The sequence below is a fragment of the Nerophis lumbriciformis genome, linkage group LG23 (genome assembly GCF_033978685.3).
Source record: "Nerophis lumbriciformis linkage group LG23, RoL_Nlum_v2.1, whole genome shotgun sequence".
NCBI lineage: Eukaryota > Metazoa > Chordata > Actinopteri > Syngnathiformes > Syngnathidae > Nerophis > Nerophis lumbriciformis.
The window spans coordinates 21,454,163-21,477,869 of NC_084570.2; the positions used below are offsets into that span (position 1 = coordinate 21,454,163).

The 23,707-nt window shown below is 41.1% G+C and overlaps 2 protein-coding genes across 3 annotated transcripts in view; one reads left to right on the forward strand and one right to left on the reverse strand.

Annotated features, from left to right (window-relative positions):
- Positions 1-11,496, reverse strand: part of LOC133622331 (ly6/PLAUR domain-containing protein 6-like) — a 26,371-nt gene extending 14,875 nt beyond the window's left edge. The window contains exon 1 of one of the 2 annotated variants that reach the window (XM_061984949.1): positions 11,374-11,496. The gene's annotated coding sequence lies outside the window, so the exon portion shown is untranslated. Of the gene's footprint in view, positions 1-3,655; positions 8,642-11,373 lie in introns of those variants that run through there. The other variant, XM_061984948.1, reaches the window with a different exon arrangement.
- Positions 1-23,366, forward strand: part of LOC133622330 (paraspeckle component 1-like) — a 23,974-nt gene extending 608 nt beyond the window's left edge. The window contains exons 2-10 of the mRNA XM_061984947.2: positions 1,722-1,871; positions 1,943-2,094; positions 2,216-2,311; positions 11,144-11,340; positions 11,453-11,537; positions 11,639-11,747; positions 15,361-15,418; positions 20,653-20,792; positions 22,929-23,366. Coding sequence (XP_061840931.1) covers positions 1,722-1,871; positions 1,943-2,094; positions 2,216-2,311; positions 11,144-11,340; positions 11,453-11,537; positions 11,639-11,747; positions 15,361-15,418; positions 20,653-20,792; positions 22,929-23,141 — 1,200 coding nt within the window. The 3' untranslated portion in view covers positions 23,142-23,366. The remainder of the gene's footprint in view (positions 1-1,721; positions 1,872-1,942; positions 2,095-2,215; positions 2,312-11,143; positions 11,341-11,452; positions 11,538-11,638; positions 11,748-15,360; positions 15,419-20,652; positions 20,793-22,928) is intronic.
- The last annotated feature ends 341 nt before the right edge of the window (positions 23,367-23,707 follow it).

Sequence of the window (23,707 nt, forward strand, 5' to 3'; positions counted from 1 at the left end):
ACCTGTTATGAGTGTTATGGTCGAATAAGATACAACTAATATCTTGTCAATTTTGGTACAGTTAGAATCAGTGGCGGGCCGTGCGTTTCCCACCTAGGCCTTCAGTGATGTCCGACTTCAATGATTACCTCTCAAAATACCATCATTTATGTCCCCACATGACCATTGCTGGAGAAATACTATACAGAAACACATTTACGCACTACTGAATCACCTCAACAGTGTACAAAACGGGTAATTTTCTGGCGCATTTAAAATTCAATACACCCGCATCAGCAATTAAAACATATCTTATGCGGTACTGTCAAAATTGAAATTGCAAAAAACACGTGAAAAATATAAATAAACAAAATATCTGAACTCACAATCAAGAACCCATTCGAGCTTTCGGGGTTGGCCGACATCGTCTCACAAGATGTGCTTTCTCTTTAAATATCCTTCTTGAAAATGGCCTTGCAAATAAAAGTGTTGTCTTGTCTAATCATAAAAGATGCAGACAAGGCGTGTTTGCTGACTTCTTAAAGTTTACTCCACAAGGTGCTCATCAAAAACATCCCACTGACGGCATGTCTAAACGCGGCTACTGGGTAATGGACTTCTTATGTTACCTTGCTCATAACATCACTATGTATCTGCTTTAGGCCATCTAGAAGGTCTTACTGACAACAACTCGTGATCTGATTGGCTATCACAACTGTCTGTCAACTGTATGTGCCCGTTCACTTACAGTGCACAGACACCAGCATTGTCGATTCTTTAGGCTTCGGGCAGATTTGGTACAGCATGGCAACATAAGCTAGCTGAATTCTGATTGGATAAAAACTCTATAACCTAAAAACAACAGCGTTTTTTTTACCTCCGCGGCAGATGACGCAATATGTTACCTCATACTTCAACAGCTAAATTAGGAGCCTTTGTAACCATTTTTGAAAAGGTTCTATTATCATGTATACACCAAATATTATTTTAGGACATATATCAGTGGTTCTTAACCTGGGTTCGATCGAACCCTAGGGCTTCGGTGAGTCAGCCTCGGGGGTTCGGCGGAGCCTCCGCCACGGAGGTAAAGACACATCCGACTTATCGTGTAAATAAAAACTTCTCCCTATCGGCGTATTATGGATACCCCCAAACAATGTTCCCTCTAATTTTCCATCTGATTTGCAGGTTTTTGGTTGATCGATTGAAACTTTTACTAGTAGGTTGTAAAGGAAGAGAATACATTCTATGAAACAGTACAGTTTGCATAGTACAGTACATATTCCGTACAATTGACCACTAAATGGTAACACCCGAATAAGTTTTTCAACTTGTTTAAGTCGGGGTCCACGTTAATCAATTCATGGTAATGTGTGTAAGGTGTGTAATTTGTTGTGAGTTCATGCACTGTGTTGGTTTTGTTCTTTGAATAAGGTGATGTTCATGCACGGTTCATTTTGTGCACCCGTAAAAAAACATGACTTTTTCTTGAATTTTAAAAAAACAAAACATTTTATTTTTCACTAAAGAAGGGTTCGGTGAATGCGCATATGAAATTGGTGGGGTTCGGTACCTCCAACAAGGTTAAGAACCACTGACATATATTGTTATCGCAGGTGGCTGCAATGTATATTGCGATATAAATTTTAGGCCATATCGCCCATCCCTATTTAAAGATCAAATTTGACTGTTTATAGTCGGTATTGTATATTAATCTGTGTACCTTTTTAATTCTCTTTCAGGAGACGCGAACACTTGCAGAGATTGCCAAATCTGAGCTAGATGGCAAAATATTGAACTATCAACAAATCACAATCCGCTTTGCTACACATGGTACTGCCCTCTCTGTGCGGAACCTTCTACCCGTTGTCACCAATGAGCTTTTGGAACAGGTAAAGGGAGGACAGGAGTTATTTTTTTTGGTGGTGTTAGCGGTCGTGTAATGTTCGTCTGCTGGTTTTAGGCGTTTTCACAGTTTGGCCCGGTGGAACGATCTATCGTGGTGACAGATGACCGTGGACGGCCCACTGGCCGAGGCATAGTGGAGTTTGCGAATAAAGCGTCTGCACGCAAAGCTCTGGAATGCTGCACAGAAGGCGCACTGCTGCTAACCACGTACGTTTTTCTCCGACAATGACATTGTACGACTAGCTTTCAAAAGTGCCTTACGCTACATGCCTGCGGTATGAAGAAAAGTCCCACGGAGGATTGAACATGTTTGCATTCCCTTACCTAGAACTCCCTGTCCTGTCATTGTGGAGCCCGCAGAACACTTTGACGATGAAGAAGGACTGCCGGAGAAGTTGTTACCAAAGACTCCAAAGTACCTCAAGTGAGTAAAAGGATTTCTTAATTTTGTCAATTGGGTTTTACTTCATCTAAACACTGAAATAGCAATCGTCTTAGCAGGAGGATTCATGGACTAACTTACGATTATCAGGGGTGTCTTACAGTAGTCGACTACTTGACAATTCCATTTGGAAAAGTCTTATTCGACTATCAACCTTGCAGTCAAATGATCAGACATTGACCAATGTTTTTAAATGTAACATGTTATGTGGACTGACTAAAGGAACTGTATTATTTAAATGTACACCATATACTCTTAAAATGGTGTAATTTGCATAATTGGTTGTGACGTGAAACTCATTGTTTGTGGACTGGTAAAACGAACATTTGACAGTTCACACTTTTGGCCAATATGTAGACATTCTAACATATACAAATCTATTGTAGTTATTGGATGATATCAACTGATATTTATTTACTTAATTAACTATCATTTAGGAAAAAATACAATTCCTACTATATTTCTGACTCATGCAAACAATTGGAATCATTGCGTAGAGCGGTAAAATGTTGGAATTTAAATTTTTCAATTATTCCATTGATAAAACAACAAGCAACTCAAACGCATGATTTCATAAAATGAAAAAATCAATTTGTCCAACCCAACATACATAAATGATAAGGGTGTCAAAAAACTATTTTCGTATTAATCTTGATTCTTAATTGTAACGGTTCCTTCCATCCATTGATTTTCTACCGTTTGTCCCTTGTCCGCGGGGGGCCCTGAAGCCGAGCTCAGCTGTACCCGGGCGGAAGGCGGTGTACACCCTGGACAAATCTCTATCTCAGGGCCACTAATCAATTAAAAAAAATCTAAATTAGATATTTTAAACTTTTATTTTATTTTTAATCTGTCCTGTCCAGCCATTCAGGCAAATCAAATTGTTGATGTAGGTCAGGGGTGGGCAATTAATTTTTACCAGGGGCCGCATGAGCAAACTGAGCACTGCTGGAGGGCCACATCGACAATATTTCAATTACATTTTGCTCAATGTTATTTTTGATATACCGTAAGATAAATAATAATAATAATAATAATAATAATAATTTCATTTGACATAACTTAACTTTATACAAAAGCAGATTGCTTTTGATGGTTTTATTTTTAACACTGTCTTACACAACACTTCCTGATGTATAATACAATGCAAAAATGTCAATTTCTGCACAGGGTTTATTTCTGTCACTTTATCCTGCATCCTCTTTAAAAGTCCAACATTTTTCACCGTCAGATTTGGACAACCATCTGTTGTCACACCTGCTAGCTTGTCACATTTCAGTCCTAACATGTCCTACCACGCATATACCTCTGTGAACAAGTCATTACCTGTGGTTGTCCCTTTTAATTGACTGCATGGCTGCCAGCTCCTCCGTGATTTGAAAGTCTGCAGTTATCCCACGTAAGAAGATGAGCAGCTGGGCAGTGTCACGTACATCGCAGCTCTCATCCAAATCCAGCGAAAAACAGTCAAAGTCGGCCGTTCTGTTCTTCAGCTAAAGTTCCAAGTTTCCAGCGATGGTCTCAACCCGCCTCGTTACGGTGCGTCGGTAGAGTGACACGTTCTCAAATGCACCCCTCTTCTCCGGGCATGTCAGCGTCCAATAAGCACTCCTTAATAAACCCTGTCAGAAAACGCCTTACTTTTTCTGGCGATTTTGTGGGGAAATGACGAAACTTGTCCTGACGGCTGCATCTCTGGGGGTGTGAAATTTGGCAAAAAGTCCTTGTTGGGTTTGCCGTTTTACCATCAAAGCATCAGCCTCCCTTGCGCGCTCTTCATCGGACAGATTCCGGTATTGTTCCTCGTGCTTCGTCGTGTAGTGGCGATTAAATTATATTCTTTTAACACAACAACCTGTGTACCACAAATTAAGCACACGGCTTTACCTTTAATTTCTGTAAAGAAATACTTGGCAGTCCATGTCTTGTTGAAAACACGCCATTCGTCATCAACTTTTCTTTTTTTAGCGTGAGCTGACATCTCGGGAGTAACCGGGCATCACTTGTCGCTGTGCACCTTCACTCACAAGTTACACACATACGTCCATAAATAACACTTTTCAAAATAAAAGCAGCACAGTTGTATTGCACGACATAGATGTTTTTTAAAATGTATTTTGTAATTTGTGATTGCCGCTGTTCACATTCACTCACAATCACGCACGCGCATACGTCCACACGGAAGTAATACAAATAACGCTTTTGAAAACAAAAGCAGCACCGTTGTATTGCACACTCGACATAGATACTTTTTTAAATTTATTTTGTAATTTATGATTGGCCTCACGCGGGCCGGACAGAGACGCACAAAGGGCCGGATGTGGCCCGCGGGTCGCCGAATGCCCAGGTCTGATGTAGGTGATCATATCTGCTGTACAGATTTACTTTAGAAAAGAGAAGTGTAGGATACTTCGTTTGTTGTCTTATTTGTATTTGACTTTATTAAATGTTTGGATAGTATTTTATTAAACAAAACCAAGTTTATTTTAAGTAATATAGATATTTATCAGAGCTGTTATCTGTTTTATGGAGGAATACAGTTAAAGGAGCCATATGTAGTAATGTGGCCAGAAATAGTACTGCAATCACGGTTAAAATTCTGTAGTCCCCTCCTACTCTCCATGATTGAGGTTGCCAGATACGAATCTGAATCCTACTCCAAGGAACTTCAGATGGCAAATGATGAGTCCTACGTTGTAGGTTTCTCTTGTTTATGCTTCTTGCAAGATGGTTTACTAAGTAATTATGCCACATTTTACTGATGCCGATTAGCCAAATGTATTTGTAAAGTTACACAGCAATATTTTCGTCGGGAGTCGGGATAGCTTGTTATTGTTACCCTGCTAAAATGTCTAGTTTGACCACCATCTAAATAATTATGTTATATATCGCATAGGCCTACTTTGATTGCAAGCCAAAGCCAACAGTATAATTACCACCACATTTCTTTCAGCATAACTCCATATTGCATCCAACTTGACTCACTGCATTCACATCACCATCTTTCAGTGCAGAGTGCAATTCTATGAGCCAACCCACGTTACGCAAAAACCACATTAGGCATAAATCATATAGCCTACTACCATGTCAATACACAAAGTAGAAAATCATTACATTGTGCCAAGCAAATACCACCCCATATGTGTTTGATGCACACACAGTACCAGAAATCGCAATTAGCCGTGCTAATGTTGGAACTCATTTCCTCAGCGTATCAGCATATTGAGAAAGAAATAGGCACTGACTAGTGATGGGTCCGGCAACACCGATGCATCGGCGCATGCGTCGAGCTCATAGAGCAAAACTCTGTGTCGGTGCGCGTACCGCTTTTAGAAAGTCACGTGACCGATCATGAGCTGTTTTGGTCACGTGACCGATACGCGAACTGTGTCGCACTGACGCCTCCTCTGTGCCCTGTGAGCGGGTATTTTCTACAGCCGGAGAAATAATAGCTAAGAAGAGAAAGCGTCTAAAATTGAATAGGTTGGAAAAACTGTTTTTTTTTAAATAAAAATGTGGGGGGAAAAAATTAATAATTTCCAGGTCCACAAGCATCCTCATTCACACACGTTCTCTTAGATTTCCATGTTATGATACATGTTCACATTATTTATTGACTGTATCTAAAAAAGATTTAAAAAAATATTTTTATTTAAATGAAGATATGAAATAATCCTAAATGAAATACAATGACTTGGTTTATATTATTGTATATACTAGGTCATAAAATCAGTGTCAGTTGAGTCGGTCCTTAGGTTGCCTGTAGGGATTTTTAATGTCCAGCAGATATCAGTATTTAGTGACACAGTATCAATACAGTTTTGCAATGTGTCGAAACGCTTCATGGCGCCTCATCAACCCATCACTAGCACTGACACTACCCATATCTACATAGGTTTTATTTGTCGAAAATATATTTTTCCCTGACAGTTGGATGACACATCGACATACAGGCTAACGGGCATATTTTTCCCCCGTTAGCCTATATGTCGATGTGTCATTGACCAGGCTAGCAGGCTAAGCATTACACTAGGATCGAAGCACCATCACACTAAGCATTCGTTGCAGGAACATACTAGCCTTGTTAGACAAGATCATAGACTGTATTAGACAATATACTGTAGTTTAAAATGTCCATTTCCATTTATTACAAGTAATAAGAAAACGTAAATGCCTTACTTACCTATCAAGGAGGAAATTAGCAAGTTTGGCGTCCGATGAAAAAATCTTCTCCCCCTTCAATCGTCTCTGTCTTTCAAAGGCATCCCCGATACAAATCCTTGTTTTGTTCCTGGCTTTGTCATAAATAAGTTGAGAATCGTAACAACGCCTTTTAGATTTACTTAGGTCTGACATGTTTAGTAACTTTACCAGTGGCAGTAACTAAACGAAGGTGGCTGTGCGTAACTGGCAATTTGGATGTGACACACTCACAGACTGTCTAATTACTCAAACGGTGGAGGGCGGGGCATCAAAATAAAAACAATAACAAGATTTCGGGGCTGTAAATCTAATTTTGAAATGAGCATATCCCGGCTGAACTACTGTTATCAGTTGTAAATGTATTCGAAAAGAACATGATTTATTAATGCCTTTTGACATGTCAGGGCCATTTAATGATGACTTGACATGAAATTATTACATATGGCACCTTTAATCATAGAACTGCGTCGATAAATCGCTGTGTGCATGCTTCAAGGGCATTCAAGCTTTTCAGCGGTTTCAGCAGCTGCGCGCGTTTGTGCCCCAGCGGAATGAAAAGAAGGTGACTTCTCTTGTCCTTTATTAAGTGTCTTTGACTCTTTGTGAGGCGAGGTGGGGCCTATCAAAGTTTGTGTTTTTAGTGTTCGTGTTAGGTGAGCGAGACGGTCTGCAGGAGCGGTCACTCTTTTGCATTGGTTTCTGTGGCCGCAGGCGTTTGTACTATAAATAAATGGTAGTAATGATTACCGTTTTAAAACTCCCGACTGTTAGTATTACCGTATTACATTAAAATCATCAAAGAACTGTCATTTATAACTGCACTTTGATACGGACGGACGGACTGGCGCTAGCTTGCTAACTAGCTTTATTGCTAACATGTAAACAACAGACATTAAAATTTTTACTCATTACGAAATGTCATTCCCCAATCTAAACTTGTCCAAACACATTGCTGTTTACACAAGTGAGCTACAGTATTCATGTTAAACATAAAGGATGTGCTGTTTTTGTACGAAGTGATCGATAAACTCGACAGCATCAAATTGAATCAGACAGACACGAACGACAGGAAGGGAATTCACGTGATGTCACATAAACCGGAAGTGAAACAACTGATCACACTTTACAATTAAAATAAAAGATAATCATACTTAAACACAGAAATTAAAATAATATGGGTCTTATGAAGCCAGAACAATATTTGATGTTTCCTCTGCCGAGAAAGTATGTTGTGTCTATGTATTTGTTATTAAAAGTAACACTACTTGGTTAAAATATTTTAGTGTGTACTTTTTGGTCACAATAACTTTATTTAGCCATTTTATTTATTGGTTTGCTTGTGTATATTTGAGGGTCCCCCACGCCCTTTTTAACGGAGACAGAACCTATTTTATTGCTTTTGGTTATTATTTTTTGTATCCAAAAAGTGCAACATTTTGCTTAGAAACTGTATATTTTATTTGTATTATTTGTTTGTTTTATAAACTTTGGTATTTAAAAGTTTACATTTCAGTTACAATGTTAAAATATACGAGAAATACAAGTTCATTGCATTTGAAACAGTATACTTGCATTATTATTATGTATTATCATTAAATAAGTGGTTGATTTAGTCTCACAAAAAATAATGACTTATATCGTTTATCTGCAATAAATTGTAGGTCAATATATCATCAAGCAAAATTTTGTTATCGGCCCAGGCTTAGCGGTCGCTGCTATTAACACTGAATCTGGACTGAGCAGCACAGCTACGTACTGCTTCCATAAATCTTTAAAGTCAAATGTCCTCTACTGAAACAGTGAATAAGTCCCAAATGATTGATGGCATGTTTGTTTAAAACAAACTCAAAGGAAATGTACATTTACTTGCTCACCGTAACCCGCCTCATTGGAACGTTAATGTTCTGTGATATATCGGTGTGACATTAAAAAAGCAAAGGCGGACCACAGGAGGTGCATAGAGTCCCATCTGTCCAGCAAAAACTCACGGGAGGTGTGGCGGGGCATTCATGACATCACGAACTTCAGAGGCTGCAATATGACAACTGCGGATCAGAGTGCGACACTGGCAGAGGAGCTTAACTGTTTCTTTGCCCGTTTCGAAACCCCCCAGCGACACTCATCTGCCCCAGCCCTGCCCCCACCCCCACCGGGCTCCGGCGCCACTCCACTCACTGTACAGGAGCACAGTGTCAGACGAGTGCTCCTGGCTGTGAACCCCAGGAAGGCTACCGGACCAGACGGAGTACCTGGAAAGGTGCTCAGGACGTGCGCCCACCAGCTCGCTCCCCCCCTCACCAGGATCTTCAACCTCTCCCTGGCTCAGGCAGTCATCCCATCCTGCCTGAAGTCATCTACAATAATCCCGGTGCCGAAGAAGTCTCCCATCACCAGCCTGAATGATTACCGACCAGTGGCCCTCACTCCGGTAATCATGAAGTGCTTCGAGCGACTTGTTCTCCAGCACATCAAGGACCATATCCCTCCAGACTTCGACCCCCACCAGTTCGCATACCGGGCGAACAGGTCCACAGAGGACGCCATCGCTGTTGCTCTCCACTCTGCTCTGAACCACCTGGAGCAGCAGCAGAGCTACGTCCGGATGCTCTCTGTGGACTATAGCTCTGCCTTCAATACAATAATCCCGGACAGACTCTGCAATAAACTGGACACTCTTGGCCTCCCCCCTCTCACAAACGCCTGGATAAGGGACTTCCTAACGGACCGACCCCAGAATGTGAGACTTGGCCCGCACCTCTCATCCTCCCGCACGCTGAGCATCGGCTCCCCACAGGGCTGTGTGCTGAGCCTCCTCCTCTACTGCCTTTACACCCATGACTGCAGTCCGGCCCACAGTGACAACCTTACCGTCAAGTTCGCCGACGATACCACAGTGGTCGGGCTCATCTCCAGGGGTGACGAGGCTGCCTACAGAGAGGAGGTCCTGAAGCTGACGGCCTGGTCTTCGGAGAACAACCTCGCTCTCAACACCAGCAAGACCAGAGAGATCATCGTCGACTTCAGGAGGAGCAGCACCGACCCTGCCCCCCTCTACATCAACGGCGAGCGTGTAGAGAGGGTCCACACCTTCAGGTACCTTGGAGTCCACATCTCTAATGACTTCTCCTGGACAGTCAACACCACATCAATCATCAAGAAGGCTCAGCAGCGGCTACACTTCCTTAGAGTCCTCGGGAAGTACAACCTGAAGCCTGACCTGCTGCTGACCTTCTACCGCTCGTCCATCGAGAGCCTGCTGACCTACTGTATTACGGTATGGTACGGCAGCTGCACTGCAGCAGACAGGGAGAGGCTGCAAAGAGTGGTCAAGACGGCTCAGAAGATCATCGGCCGCCCTCTCCCCTCTCTGACGGACATCTACACCTCCCGCTGCCTCAACAGAGCCAGTGCCATCATCAAGGACAGCACCCACCCTGGCTCTGACCTGTTCCACCTGCTGCCCTCTGGGAAGCGCTACAGGTGCATTAAAACCAAAACAAACAGGTTAAGAACAGCTTCTTCCCCAGGGCCATAACCATCCTGAACGGACTGCCCCATTGTCCCTCATAACTGCCTTCTCTTCGGTGCAATAACCCATTCCACCAACCACCCTGTTTTTGTTTTGTTTTTTCATGTATATATTCTTTTCACACCATATACATTGCACTTCTACATTTTTTAAATTTTTATATATTTGCACATTGTTTTTCTAGCATGCACACATCGCACTGTATGGAATGGCCTCAATCTCGTTACCTTGCGTAATGACAATAATGCTGATTCTGATTCTGATCATAAGTCCTTATATATTTATCGTGTACCCCTAAAACAACAGAGCATGGTTGTATTGACCTGTAAAAGCGGCACAGGTTGTTTGTGCGTTTTACAACACGATCGGGCGATTCACAATTTTCTAAGCTCCGTGTCAGTGTGCGCTGACGTCAAAGATTGTACATGTCATTTAATGTCTGCTCTGTATCAGGGTGTTGATGATGCACAACCAAGTCAGCTAGGTATTAAGAAGCAGAGTCACGATGCTCTACCGGGTGGAGTTGAACTGACAGTCCTTCCATAATGTGTTTTGTGAGCTGGGTCAAACACAGCAGATTGTTTTTTGCGGTCCAAATGTAATTGTGGTGGGTCGCTCAAGTTAAATGAATGTTTGGTAAACACTGTGTTTACTTGGCAATACATTTACGCGTGTTAATAATACAAGTCATATATTCAATGGGACAGCATCTCTTGCAAGCCGATATAAATGTCAGACAGTTGCCTTGCAGGGCAGCAGTGCCAACTTGCTCTGGCTTGTGAGGTTCGTTGGCCGTTGCAGAGAGTGAATGAGTGCGTGTCGACCGTCATGCTAACAAAGGGGTAGTTTAAGTTCTAGTGTCAAATGGCAGCTTTCGTGTCTGATGCCGCTCATTAAGTATTTTTTTCCCCCACTTGTCGATGTGTAGAAACTAGGTAGCATTTTTTTCTACCCATTTTTTGTGTGCAGCTCAGTTGGCCAGTGTTCATATCTGAAGCTGATTTATCAATAGTGTATTGTGAGAAGGACGATGCAAAGGCAATATCAATATGTCGTCTCACCCCAAATGTCTCTTTCGTCAGGGAACGAGAACGAAAGCCACATTTCGCTCAACCAGGAACATTTGATTTTGAGTTCTCGTCTCGCTGGAAAGCTCTTGATGAGATTGAGAAACAGCAAAGAGATCATGTGGCCAAGTATATTAAAGAGGCCAAAGCGAAGTTGGAGGCTGAGCTCGAGTCAGCGAAGCATGAACATCAACTCATGTTAATGAGGCACGGTAAGATCGATCCAGACTGCTTCACATAATTACCTGCATGCTTCCAAGTGGATTGCTCGTAGTGCTCTTACAAGCTCGCATCCTCCTTCATCCCTTTGTCACCCTCTCCCAGATCTAATGCGACGTCAGGAGGAGTTGAGGAGACTGGAGGAGCTTCGCAACCAGGAACTGCAGAGACGAAAGCAAATAGAAATTAGGTAGATGGCGTAGAACACAAAAAGTGCACTTTCCCTGGTGCAGCAATGGTGTGTTCTCTGAGTAAGGAAACAGACACATAACTTAACAAATGTGCCTGCAGGCATGAGGAGGAGCGAAGGCGACGGGGGGAAGAAATGGTGAGAGGACACAGAGAACAGGAGGATCTGAGACGGCAACCAGATGGCTTTAGATCGGGCTACCAGGACAACGTGAGTGAAACTGCCATGCTGTCACACCCAATAAAATACTTTACATTTTTGCACAATAATAAAGAATCACATCGTTCAAACATTCAAAAGTCAAAGCTCTTCAGGAAGACATAATCATCTCCAATTCATTTTCTATTAAATCTATGAAATGGTGATTAAGTGGCATACCTACTGTAATTTTGTAGCAACTAGAGAAAAATTGAGTGTGTAAGAGGTGGGTGATTTATAAGTGAGCGAAGGAAGCAAGAGAGAGGTGAGTGAGGAGACGAGAGAGGTCACTGAACAGAAAGCAAGCGGTACGTGAGTGAAAAGAGAGCGAGAGAAGTAGGTGAATTAAATGAGTGAGAGGTTGGTAGGTACAGTAGAAAGGAGATTCATATAAAATTGAGGGGTGCACTATCCACTTGAACCACAAGATGGCAGCTGAATATCTTAAAATGTGTTTTGTGGCAATTCCAACTTTGACCACAGCCTCAGTTGCTATGTTAAGTGGCGCCTTCCATTATTTTCAGTAGACTGCATTGCAAAACTATTAACCCCCGCCTCCCCTCTTCCTCTCACGCGAGATCCACCCAGGAATGGGGCCATACGAGTCCCTTCCCTACTGTAGGTAGATGAGTGAAGAGAGAGTGAAAGAGAAAGGTACACGAGTAGAGAAAGGGAGGTAGATATGTGAGTGAAGAGAGAGGTTAATGGTTTAACATGTTAATCTTATTTGTTTGAAGCCAATGAATCAATCATTTTCATCCAGTCCAAATAAGAAATAGTTCTTCAGCACAACCACTGAACTTTTTACAGCAGAGTAAGTCAAGTAAACAAAAGGCCCTTTTTTAACCAAAAGTTCAGGAACTGTAAGTTCCTGGAACCTCTAGTTTCTGCAACTAAAAGTTCCTGTAGAAGTGTGTGGTTTGTGTTTCCACCGGATTTCACAGTTTAGGGTAGTTTATACAAATCAGGCTGGTTACGTATGGAGGAGTTATTCAGTATGTTTTTACACTGATACATGTAAATAAACAGACAGTATTAGATCACATTTCTTTGACTAAAGTCTAAGTAAATGAAGTGCAAACCAATAACATACAAAATGATAAGGTTTAAAAACAAAGAGTACCGAATTGTTCATAAAAAGTCTGTTGTCCAACAGACAGAAAGTTGTCCTCTCAGTAAATGATGAATTCATGAGGGTCAGGTGAGTCCTTATGGTCCATTTCATCTGTAAATAACAATATATAGAAAATAAATGTCAGTGTTTATCTCACGCCGACAACATTAATGCATCAGATTCAGCGTTAGCTTGTTAGCATTAGCATTCTGTTCACTCGGGTTGAGGAGAATAACCACAAATGGCGCGTAGTGACTATTTTTACAAGATATAACAAAGTAAAAAGTGAATATTTGATGTGATTTACCTTCGTTCCACTGGTGTACTGCCTCTTTTATTGCACATTTATCCAACAAAGTTAAGAGTAATGAGCAGCTGAGCTCTCCGCTTCAAGTCTGGCTGAATACTTTATATTCCTCTGTCAATATGTTTGAAAGAGTCTGTCCACTTCTCGTAGCATCACGTATTGAAATGAAGTTTGTAAATAAAAATTATAAACATTAAACTGCATATATCATATTTTTCGGACTATAGAGCACACCGCTATAAAAGCCCGGCCACTAAGTTTTTGAAGAAAAAATATTTTTCCATATGTCAGCCGCACCGTTATATATGTTGTGAAATAAGTTATTTACACAGAAAGATTTTGTGTAAAGAACGGCGTGGCGAAGTTGGTAGAGTAGCTGTGCCAGCAATCGGAGGGTTGCTGGTTACTGGGGTTCAATCCCCACCTTCTACCATCCTAGTCACGTCCGTTGTGTCCTTGGGCAAGACACTTCACCCTTGCTCCTGATGGCTGCTGGTTAGCGCCTTGCATGGCAGCTCCCGCCATCAGTGTGTGAATGTGTGTGTGAATGGGTGAATGTGGAAATACTGTCAAAGCGCTTTGAGTACCTTGAAGGTAGAAAAGCGCTATACAAGTATAACCCATTTATCATTTATTTATTTATTATCATTATTTACATACCTTAATTGTTTCCAAACGGTGCCTATAACACGGCAGTAAAATGGCTGATCAAACAAAACAGAAGTCATCGTTCCACTAGCTGCGGAAGCTAGCTCTCCAATCAGCTAAACAGACTCAATAACTCCACGCTGACGTTTTGGTGAATTTACTGAGGAATTTGTTAAACTAAAACAATACAAAAATATGGCCATTGTAAGTTAATAACACAGACACTTGTAAACGTGTTAGCATATTAGTTAATGCTAACGACGCTAGCTTACATTATAATAGCACATACAGTACAAATATGCAAGAAAACACTCCTACAGACACACATGGGACGGTTGAGTAAGTACAAATAGTTTTAGTTATATTGTTGAACGTACAAACTTTGCTTGGAGTGATTAATAAAGATTCCGTATGAGTAGAAACGCTGTGGACGACTAGAAGATGGAACGGCACTTGTACTTCCGGTTGAAAGCACTAAACAAAATACTCTAGACGTTGCAAGCTTCTCTAAAAGATGGCACCATAGCACAAGCAATAACACACCTATTCAGTGTCTTTGCTTGTGTGTTTTTTTTTTTAAACAAGTTGCATTGTCCCCATCAGCAATGAAAAATCCAGAAATTAGCCGCACCATTTCATCAGGCGCAGGTTTCAAAACGTAAAAAAAAGTAACGGTAGTTTAAATTCTATACGGCTGAGGAAAAACACTAAGATTGTTCCACTGATCAGCGTGTTTCAGCACTCAAATGTCACACAAAAGTTCCTGCAAGTTGAAAGTTCCTCTCGTTCTTCTTTCACTCCATTGTCAAGTACGTTGTGATAGAAATACACAATAAATGAGACATGAACAAATCGTCTCACATACTTTAATGGCGGTTGTGTGTTGGAAAAATACATTTTAGGAACGCCCCAACTGTGTTCAACCAATCAGCAATCGACCACACAGACCGCCCCCTCTAAAGTTCCTGGGACCTTTCCAAAGTCCCGCCTCGCTTGCAGGAACTAAAAATAGCTCCTGTAGAACTAAATCTACCCGGGCAGTTTTTTGGTGTGAAACAGAGAGGAACCTTTATTTATCCGGGTATATGGGAAGTTCCTGAAAAAGTTTCTGCGGTGGAAAAGGGCCTTAAGTGTTAAACACGTCTGTGTGCACGTAACATTTAGCAGCAAGGTATGTGCAATGAGGAGTTGCATTTTTAGTATTTACATGGTGACAATGCACACAACATACAGTAAGTGCAGCAATCTCAGTGGGTGCATCATTGTACATTTTGCTTTATTTCTGTTCAAACAATCTGTCATTATTAGCAAAACATCTTTCATCTTGAAGCACTCATTGACAATACATAACGTTTCATTTTACTAGATATGATGCACACACAATTCAATTTAGAGGATGTCTGATTATTCTAATGAAACAATTGAATGGGTTTTCTAAAAGTTACCAATCAATACTGTTGTCAATTCCATGCAAAGTAATACGTGTGAGTGTTGTTTCAGTGGCTCTGTCCACTTCAAATTCAGCAAATTAAAGCGCTCTTTTTCACTTCTTTCAGAGAGAACAGGAAATGAGAGTGGGTGATCTGGGCCCTCGTGGAGCTATGACCATGGCAGGTATGGCAGTGATTGTGTAAACAGCGCTTGATGCAAGAAATAGTGGATGATGATAAGTGAATGACCTCCTCAAGTGTTTGTTTATGTATACCGTATATATATATATATATATATATATATATACACACACATATATATATATATATATATATATACATACACACACACACACACACACAGTCATGGCTGTCTTGAGTTTCCAATCATTTCTACAACTCTTATTTTTTTTGTGATAGAGTGATTGGAGCACATACTTGATGGTCACAAAAAACATTTATGAAGTTTGGTTCTTTTATTAATTTATTATGGGTCTACTGAAAATGTGACCAAATCTGCTGGGTCAAAAGTATACAGCTCAATTTTTGTTTCATCTGACCACAGAACTTTCCTCCAGAAGGTCCTATTTTTGTCCATGTGATATCAGATGAAACAAAAATGTAGCTGTTTGGCCACAATACCCAGCAATATGTTGGGAGGAGAAAAGGTGAGGCCTTTAATCCCAGGAACACCATCCTACCGTCAAGCATGGTGGTGGTAGTATTATGCTCTGGGCCTCTTTTGCTGCCAATGCAACTGGTGCTTTACAGAGAGTAAATGGGACAATGAAAAAATTCTTCAGGACAACCTAATATCATCTTGGGCGCAGTTGGGTGTTCCAACAGGACAATGACCCCAAACACACGTCAAAATTGGTAAAGGAATGGCTAAATCAGGCTAGAATTAAGATTTTAGAATGGCCTTCCCAAAGTCCTGACTTAAACATGTGGACAATGCTGAAGAAACAAGTCCATGTCAAAAAACCAACAAATTTAGCTGAACTGCACCAATTTTGTCAAGCGGAGTGGTCAAAAATTCAACCAGAAGCTTGCCAGAAGCTTGTGGATGGCTACCAAAAGCGCCTCATTGCAGTGAAACTTGCCAAGTGACATGCAACCAAATATTAACATTGCTGTATGTATACTTTTGACCCAGCAGATTTGGTCACATTTTCAGTAAACCCATAATAAATTCATAAAAGAACCAAACTTCATGAATGTTTTTTGTGACAAACGAGTATGTGCTCCAATCACTCTATCACAAAAAATAAGAGTTGTAGAAATTATTGGAAACTCAAGATCGCCATGACATTATGTTCTTTACAAGTGCATGTAAACTTTTGACCACGATTGTGTGTGTGTGTGTGTGTGTGTGTGTGTGTGTGTGTGTGTGTGTGTGTGTGTGTGTGTGTGTGTGTGTGTGTGTGTGTGTGTGTATATATATATATAAATATATATATATATATATATATATATATATACATATATATATATATATATATATATATATATATATATGTATATATATATATATATGTATACTGTATGTGCGTCTGTGTCTGTGTAAACGTGTATATATGTATGTGTATATATATATGTATATGTATGTCTGTGTGTAAATGTATATATGTATGTGTATACATATGTATGTATGTATGTATGTAGATATATGGATATACATATACATATGTAGATATATGTATGTCTTTATATGTGGATATATGTATGTCGGCTGTATTGATAACCTCACTAACAACTTTAACGACGCCCTACACGACACCATTGATAGTATAGCACCGCTAAAGCTAAAAAGAGCCCCTAAAAGGCGCACCCCATGGTTTACAGAAGAAACTAGAGCCCATAAATTATCGTGTAGAAAGCTGGAACGCAAATGGCGTGCTACTAAACTTGAGGTTTTCTATCAAGCATGGAGTGATAGTTTAATAACTTATAAACACATACTTACCTTAGCTAAAGCTAAATATTACTCAAATCTCATCCACCTCAACAAAAATGATCCTAAATTTTTGTTTAGTACAGTAGCATCGCTAACCCAACAAGGGACTCCTCCCAGTAGCTCCACCCACTCAGCAGATGATTTTATGAATTTCTTTAATAAGAAAATTGAACTCATTAGAAAGGAGATTAAAGACAATGCATCACAGCTACAACTGGGTTCTATTAACACAGATACGACTGTATCTACGACGGATACCGCCCTCCAAAATAGTTTCTCTCTCTTTGATGAAATAACATTAGAGGAATTGTTAAGATGTGTTAAGGGGACAAAACAAACAACATGTTTACTTGACCCATTTCCTGGGAAACTTATCAAGGAGCTTTTTGTATTATTAGGTCCATCAGTGCTAAATATTATAAACTTATCACTTTCCTCTGGCACTGTTCCACTAGCATTCAAGAAAGCGGTTATTCATCCTCTGCTCAAAAGACCTAACCTTGATCCTGACCTCATGGTAAACTACCGGCCGGTGTCCCACCTTCCGTTTATCTCGAAAATCCTCGAAAAAATTGTCGCACAGCAGCTAAATGAACACTTAGTGTCTAACAATCTCTGTGAACCTTTTCAATCCGGTTTCAGGGCAAATCACTCTACGGAGACAGCCCTCGCAAAAATGACTAATGATCTACTGCTAACGATGGATTCTGATGCGTCATCTATGTTGCTGCTTCTTGATCTTAGCGCTGCTTTCGATACCGTCGATCATAACATTTTATTAGAGCGTATCAAAACACGTATTGGTATGTCAGACTTGGCCTTGTCGTGGTTTAACTCTTATCTTACTGACAGGATGCAGTGCGTCTCCCATAACAATGTGACCTCGGACTATGTTAAGGTAACGTGCGGAGTCCCCCAGGGTTCGGTTCTTGGCCCTGCACTCTTCAGTAATTACATGCTGCCGCTAGGCGACATCATACGCAAATACGGTGTTAGCTTTTATTGTTATGCTGATGACACCCAACTCTACATGCCCCTAAAGCTGACCAACACGCCAGATTGTAGTCAGATGGAGGCGTGTCTTAATGAAATTAAACAATGGATGTCCGCTAACTTCTTGCAACTCAACACTAAGAAAACGGAAATGCTGATTATCGGTCCTGCTAAACACCGACATTTATTTGATAATACCACCTTAACATTTGACAACCAAACAATTACACAAAGCGACTCAGTAAAGAATCTGGGTATTATCTTCGACCCAACTCTCTCGTTTGAGTCACACATTAAGAGTGTTACTAAAACGTCCTTCTTTCATCTCCGTAATATCGCTAAAATTCGTTCCATTTTGTCCACTAGCGACACTGAGATCATTATTCATGCGTTCGATACGTCTCGTCTCGATTACTGTAACGTATTATTTTCGGGTCTCCCTATGTCTAGCATTAAAAGATTACAGTTGGTACAAAATGCGGCTGCTAGACTTTTGACAAGAACAAGAAAGTTTGATCATATTACGCCTATACTGGCTCACCTGCACTGGCTTCCTGTGCACTTAAGATGCGACTTTAAGGTTTTACTACTTACGTATAAAATACTACACGGTCTAGCTCCATCCTATCTTGCCGATTGTATTGTACCATATGTCCCGGCAAGAAATCTGCGTTCAAAGAACTCCGGCTTATTAGTGATTCCCAGAGCCCAAAAAAAGGCTGCGGGCTGTAGAGCGTTTTCTATTCAGGCTCCAGTACTATGGAATGCCCTCCCGGTAACAGTTAGAGATGCTACCTCAGTAGAAGCATTTAAGTCCCATCTCAAAACTCATTTGTATACTCTAGCCTTTGAATAGCCCCCTCTTTTTTAGACCAGTTGATCTGCCGCTTCTTTTCTTTTCTCCTCTGCTCCCCCCTACCGCTTGTGGAAGGGGAGACACACAGGTCCGGTGGCCATGTATGGGGTGCTGGCTGTCCGGGGTTGGGACCCGGGGTGGACCGCTCGCCTGTATATCGGTTGGGAACATCTCTGCGCTGCTGACCCGTCTCCGCTCGAGATGGTTTCCTGCTGACCCCACTGTGGACTGGACTCTTACTGTTATGCTGCATCCACTATGGACTGTACTCTCACAATATTATGTTAGACCCACTCGACATCCATTGCATTCGGTCTCCCTAGAGGGGGGGGTTACCCACATATGCGGTCCTCTCCAAGGTTTCTCATAGTCATTCACATCGACGTCCCACTGGGGTGAGTTTTTCCTTGCCCTTATGTGGGCTCTGTACCGAGGATGTCGTTGTGGCTTGTGCAGCCCTTTGAGACACTTGTGATTTAGGGCTATATAAATAAACATTGATTGATTGATTGATTGATGTATGTATGCATATGTGTGTGTTAGGGCTGCAACTAACGATTAATTTGATAATCGATTAATCTGTCGATTATTACTTCGATTAATAATCGGATAAAAGAGACAAACTACATTTCTATCCTTTCCAGTATTTTATTGAAACAAAACAGCATACTGGCACCATACTTATTTTGATTACCGTATTGTTTCTCAGCTGTTTGTACATGTTGCAGTTTATAAATAAATAAAGGTTTATTTTAAAAAAAATATATATATATATACACACACACCGTATTTTTCGGAGTATAAGTCGCACCGGAGCATTAGTCGCACCTGCCGAAAATGCATAATGAAGAATGAAAAAACATATACAGTATAAGTCGCACTGGAGCCCGGCCAAACTATCAAAAAAAACTGCGACTTATAGTTCGAAAAATACGGTTTATATATTTTTTTTAAATAAAAGAATTGCCTCTGCGCATAGCATAGATCCAACGAATCGATGACTAAATTAATCGCCAACTATTTTTATAATCGATTTTAATCGATTTAATCGATTAGTTGTTGCAGCCCTAGTGTGTGTGTGTGTGTGTGTGACCAACTTCTTCGCCTAAGTGGGAGGCATGATTTATAATCTCGCAGAGGCGATGCAGCAGTTACCTCTGCCATGTTACTAAAAGTGGTTGCTCGACATTAGCTCTTTTAATAACAATGACGCTAGGACTTGGTTATTACACAGGTCGCATGTAAATGGAGTATTGTTGGCAGATTTTTAAAAGGACTTTATACATCCTATTAGCTACGTCGTTAGCCATCTCTTACTAGCGTGTTTTTACGAAAAGACATGAGTCCTTGTGAATAATAGGCAGAATTTATTTTGAAGGGCAAAAGTGTGTTCTTGGTTTTTCTTGGGCACTTGACGGCAGTGCCGCGTGCAGAGATCAATATATATAAACAAAGTACCTACGAGTGCCTGCAAGTTAACGTGATGGAAAATTGAAATAAGGGGAGTAATAAAACACTAACCACTCTTTTGAAGGACACTGTCAATTGACCAACTCAAAGAGGTCACATGACCCTGACCTACCCAACCAATGCTGTGTTGTGTTGTGTGTAGATGGCTACAATCAGACCCCAGCTGTGTCCAACCCTAACCAGGGTCAAATGATGAGCATGAGCGGAAGGAGCACAGCCGTTGGCCCCGAGGGAACCGCTGCAAATATGGCCTCAATGTTGATGTCTGAAAATGGCAACATGGTAACGTATCTGACAAAACAACTAAATCTTTGCTTTTAGGCATGCATTAATACTCAGATATTACGGATTTGTTTTTTGATTTAGATTTTGATAGTTGAAAGTAAAACTGAAACTGATCAATTAATTTGTGAGAAATATATATATTTTTCTCTAAAACATTTTGATATTTTATATATATACTGTATATATTTTTTTACCTTTAGGGATCCCCTCAAGTCATATACACTATATATTTTTTTATTCAACACTTAAATCTTTAGATTAACTTAAGGTCTATCTGTCGATTTTATGCACTTTTTGTTCAAGAAAACTTTGTTTTCCCCCCCAAAAAATGTCCATCCATCCATCCATTTTCTTCCGCTTATCCGAGATCGGGTCGCGGGGGTAGCAGCCTAAGCAGGGAAGCCCAGACTTCCCTCTCCCCAGCTACTTTGTCCAGCTCTTCCCGGGGGATCCCGAGGCGTTCCCAGGCCAGCCGGGAGACATAGTCTTCTCAACGTGTCCTGGGTCTTCCCCGTGGCCTCCTACCGGTCGGACGTGCCCTAAACACCTCCCTAGGGAGGCGATCGGCTGGCATCCTGACCAGATGCCCGAACCACCTCATCTGGCTCCTCTCGATGTGGAGGAGCAGCGGCTTTACTTTGAGATGCCCTCGGATGACAGAGCTTCTCACCCTATCTCTAAGGGAGAGCCCTGCCACCCGGCGAAGGAAACTCATTTCGGCCGCTTGTACCCGTGATCTTGTCCTTTCGGTCATGACCATAGGTGAGGATGGGAACGTAGATCGACCGGTAAATTGAGAGCTTTGCCTTCTGGCTCAGCTCCTTCTTCACCACAACGGATCGATACAGCGTCCGTATTACTGAAGACGCCGCACCGATCCGCCTGTCGATCTCACGATCCACTCTTCCCCCACTCGTGAACAAGACTCCGAGGTACTTGAACTCCTCCACTTCGGGCAGGGTCTCCTCCACAACCCGGAGATGGCACTCCACCCTTTTCCGGGCGAGAACCATGGACTCGGACTTGGAGGTGCTGATTCCCATCCCAGTCGTTTCACACTCGGCTGCGAACCGATCCAATGTCAAAGTGTAATAAAAGGGGACGGCGTGGTGCGGTTGGGAGAGTGGCCGTGCCAGCAACCTGAGGGTTCCTGGTTCAATCCCCACCTTCCACCAACCTCGTCACGTCCGTTGTGTCCTTGAGCAAGACACTTCACCCTTGCTCCTGATGGGTCGTGGTTATGGCCTTGCATGGCAGCTCCCGCCATCATTGTGTGAAAGTGTGTGTGTGTGAATGTGGAAATAGTGTCAAAGCGCTTTGAGTACCTTGAAGGTAGAAAAGCGCTATACAAGTATAACCCATTTATTTGTTGTGGAGAAATTGGAGCCTTAAATAGGTCAATAATTTATAACAACATTGACTTACATTTATTTTATTTTTTTAATAATGAGTTTAAAGTAAAAAAAAAAAAACGCACAAAAATTATCGAGGCTCCAAAAGGGCCCTGCTCATAAAAGTGTAAAGTCATCATTTTATTTTTATTTTTTAACTTTCAACGCTATAAATCAGATTTGCGTTTTATTAATTTTATTTTAATTTAATTAGGTTTTAATATGGCAAACATGCAAAATAGGCAATCATTTACAATAAACATTTCAAACTGTAATATTTGATGTGAAGCAATTGGAGCCTTGAATAGGTCAATAATAATTCATAACAACATAGATTTTGATTCATTATTATTTTTGGAGCAATGGCCGCTTTAAAGGAAAAAAACAGATTGCATGGCAGCTTTGTGTTATCAGAGTCAACATTGCAACTTTTTCTCCGTACATTTCACCTGCCCTTTTTATTCCACTTTTTCATGCTTTTTGTTTGTTTTATTAGTATTTTTAGAAAGTGCGACTGGAGGCCAAACTTTGGACACTCCTCATCTAAAAGAAACTAATGGTTTGTTTCTCTTGTCTTTCATTTCTCCACCAACGTTTGTGTGCTAATCATGGGGATGACTCGACACGATCAAAACAACTTTGAACGGACACATTTCAAACTTGTGTCCCTTTCCTGGTTACTGGACTCACGCCCTTATTTGCTGCCGTGTTCACATTGTGGATCCCGGCCGCGACACTGTAGCGAGGAGATAGATATCCACCGGCTGGATTGCTAACAGGGCGAGCAGAAGTAGAGTCACCGAAGCAGCAGCAGCAGCAACAGCAGCAGCAGCAGCAGCAGCAACAGCAGTCGGCACCAACGGGCCCTCCTGCTGGGCCAGCACCAGGATTTGGACAGGGAAGTCCTGTAGAAGGAGTGTTTGATGGACCAAATAACAAGCGACGGCGGTACTGACCTCAAATAGTCTTCATGTTAATCTACTTTTCCCTGAAATGTGTGCTGATTGCTTTATTTTATTTTTATTTTTTTTAATTTTATTTTTTATTTTTTTGCTTTATTTCTTAGTTACTGCTATGCTCTGCATAGTCTACTTTTTTGTGCATTTCAGTCTACCACGTCAGGCTTTTAAAACTAGTCCAAGCCACATTGTTCTTCTACAATAAACTGTCTCTGCATTGAGCGTGATGTGTCCATGTGGCGTTAGCTACGTATCTTACAAGCTCATCAAAGGGACACTTTTTTTGGTTGTATAGGCAAGCAGCAACAATACTCGTTTGTCACGTTTAATCCTGTTACAGTTGGATGTCGTCTGGCTTTTTACACCTTTAATTATGAATTTAACACATTTGTTGCTTGAGCATGTTTCTTTTGTCAAAACAATCAAATGTTTTGTAAGATGTGTTTCAGCGCTTTCAAACGTGCACCGTATTAGATGAGTGTTTCTTACTGCGTTGACCTCATTTTCCAAAAGTAGATTAGAGATGTGACGTTCGCAAACGAATCGAGTGTTTTTGAAGTGA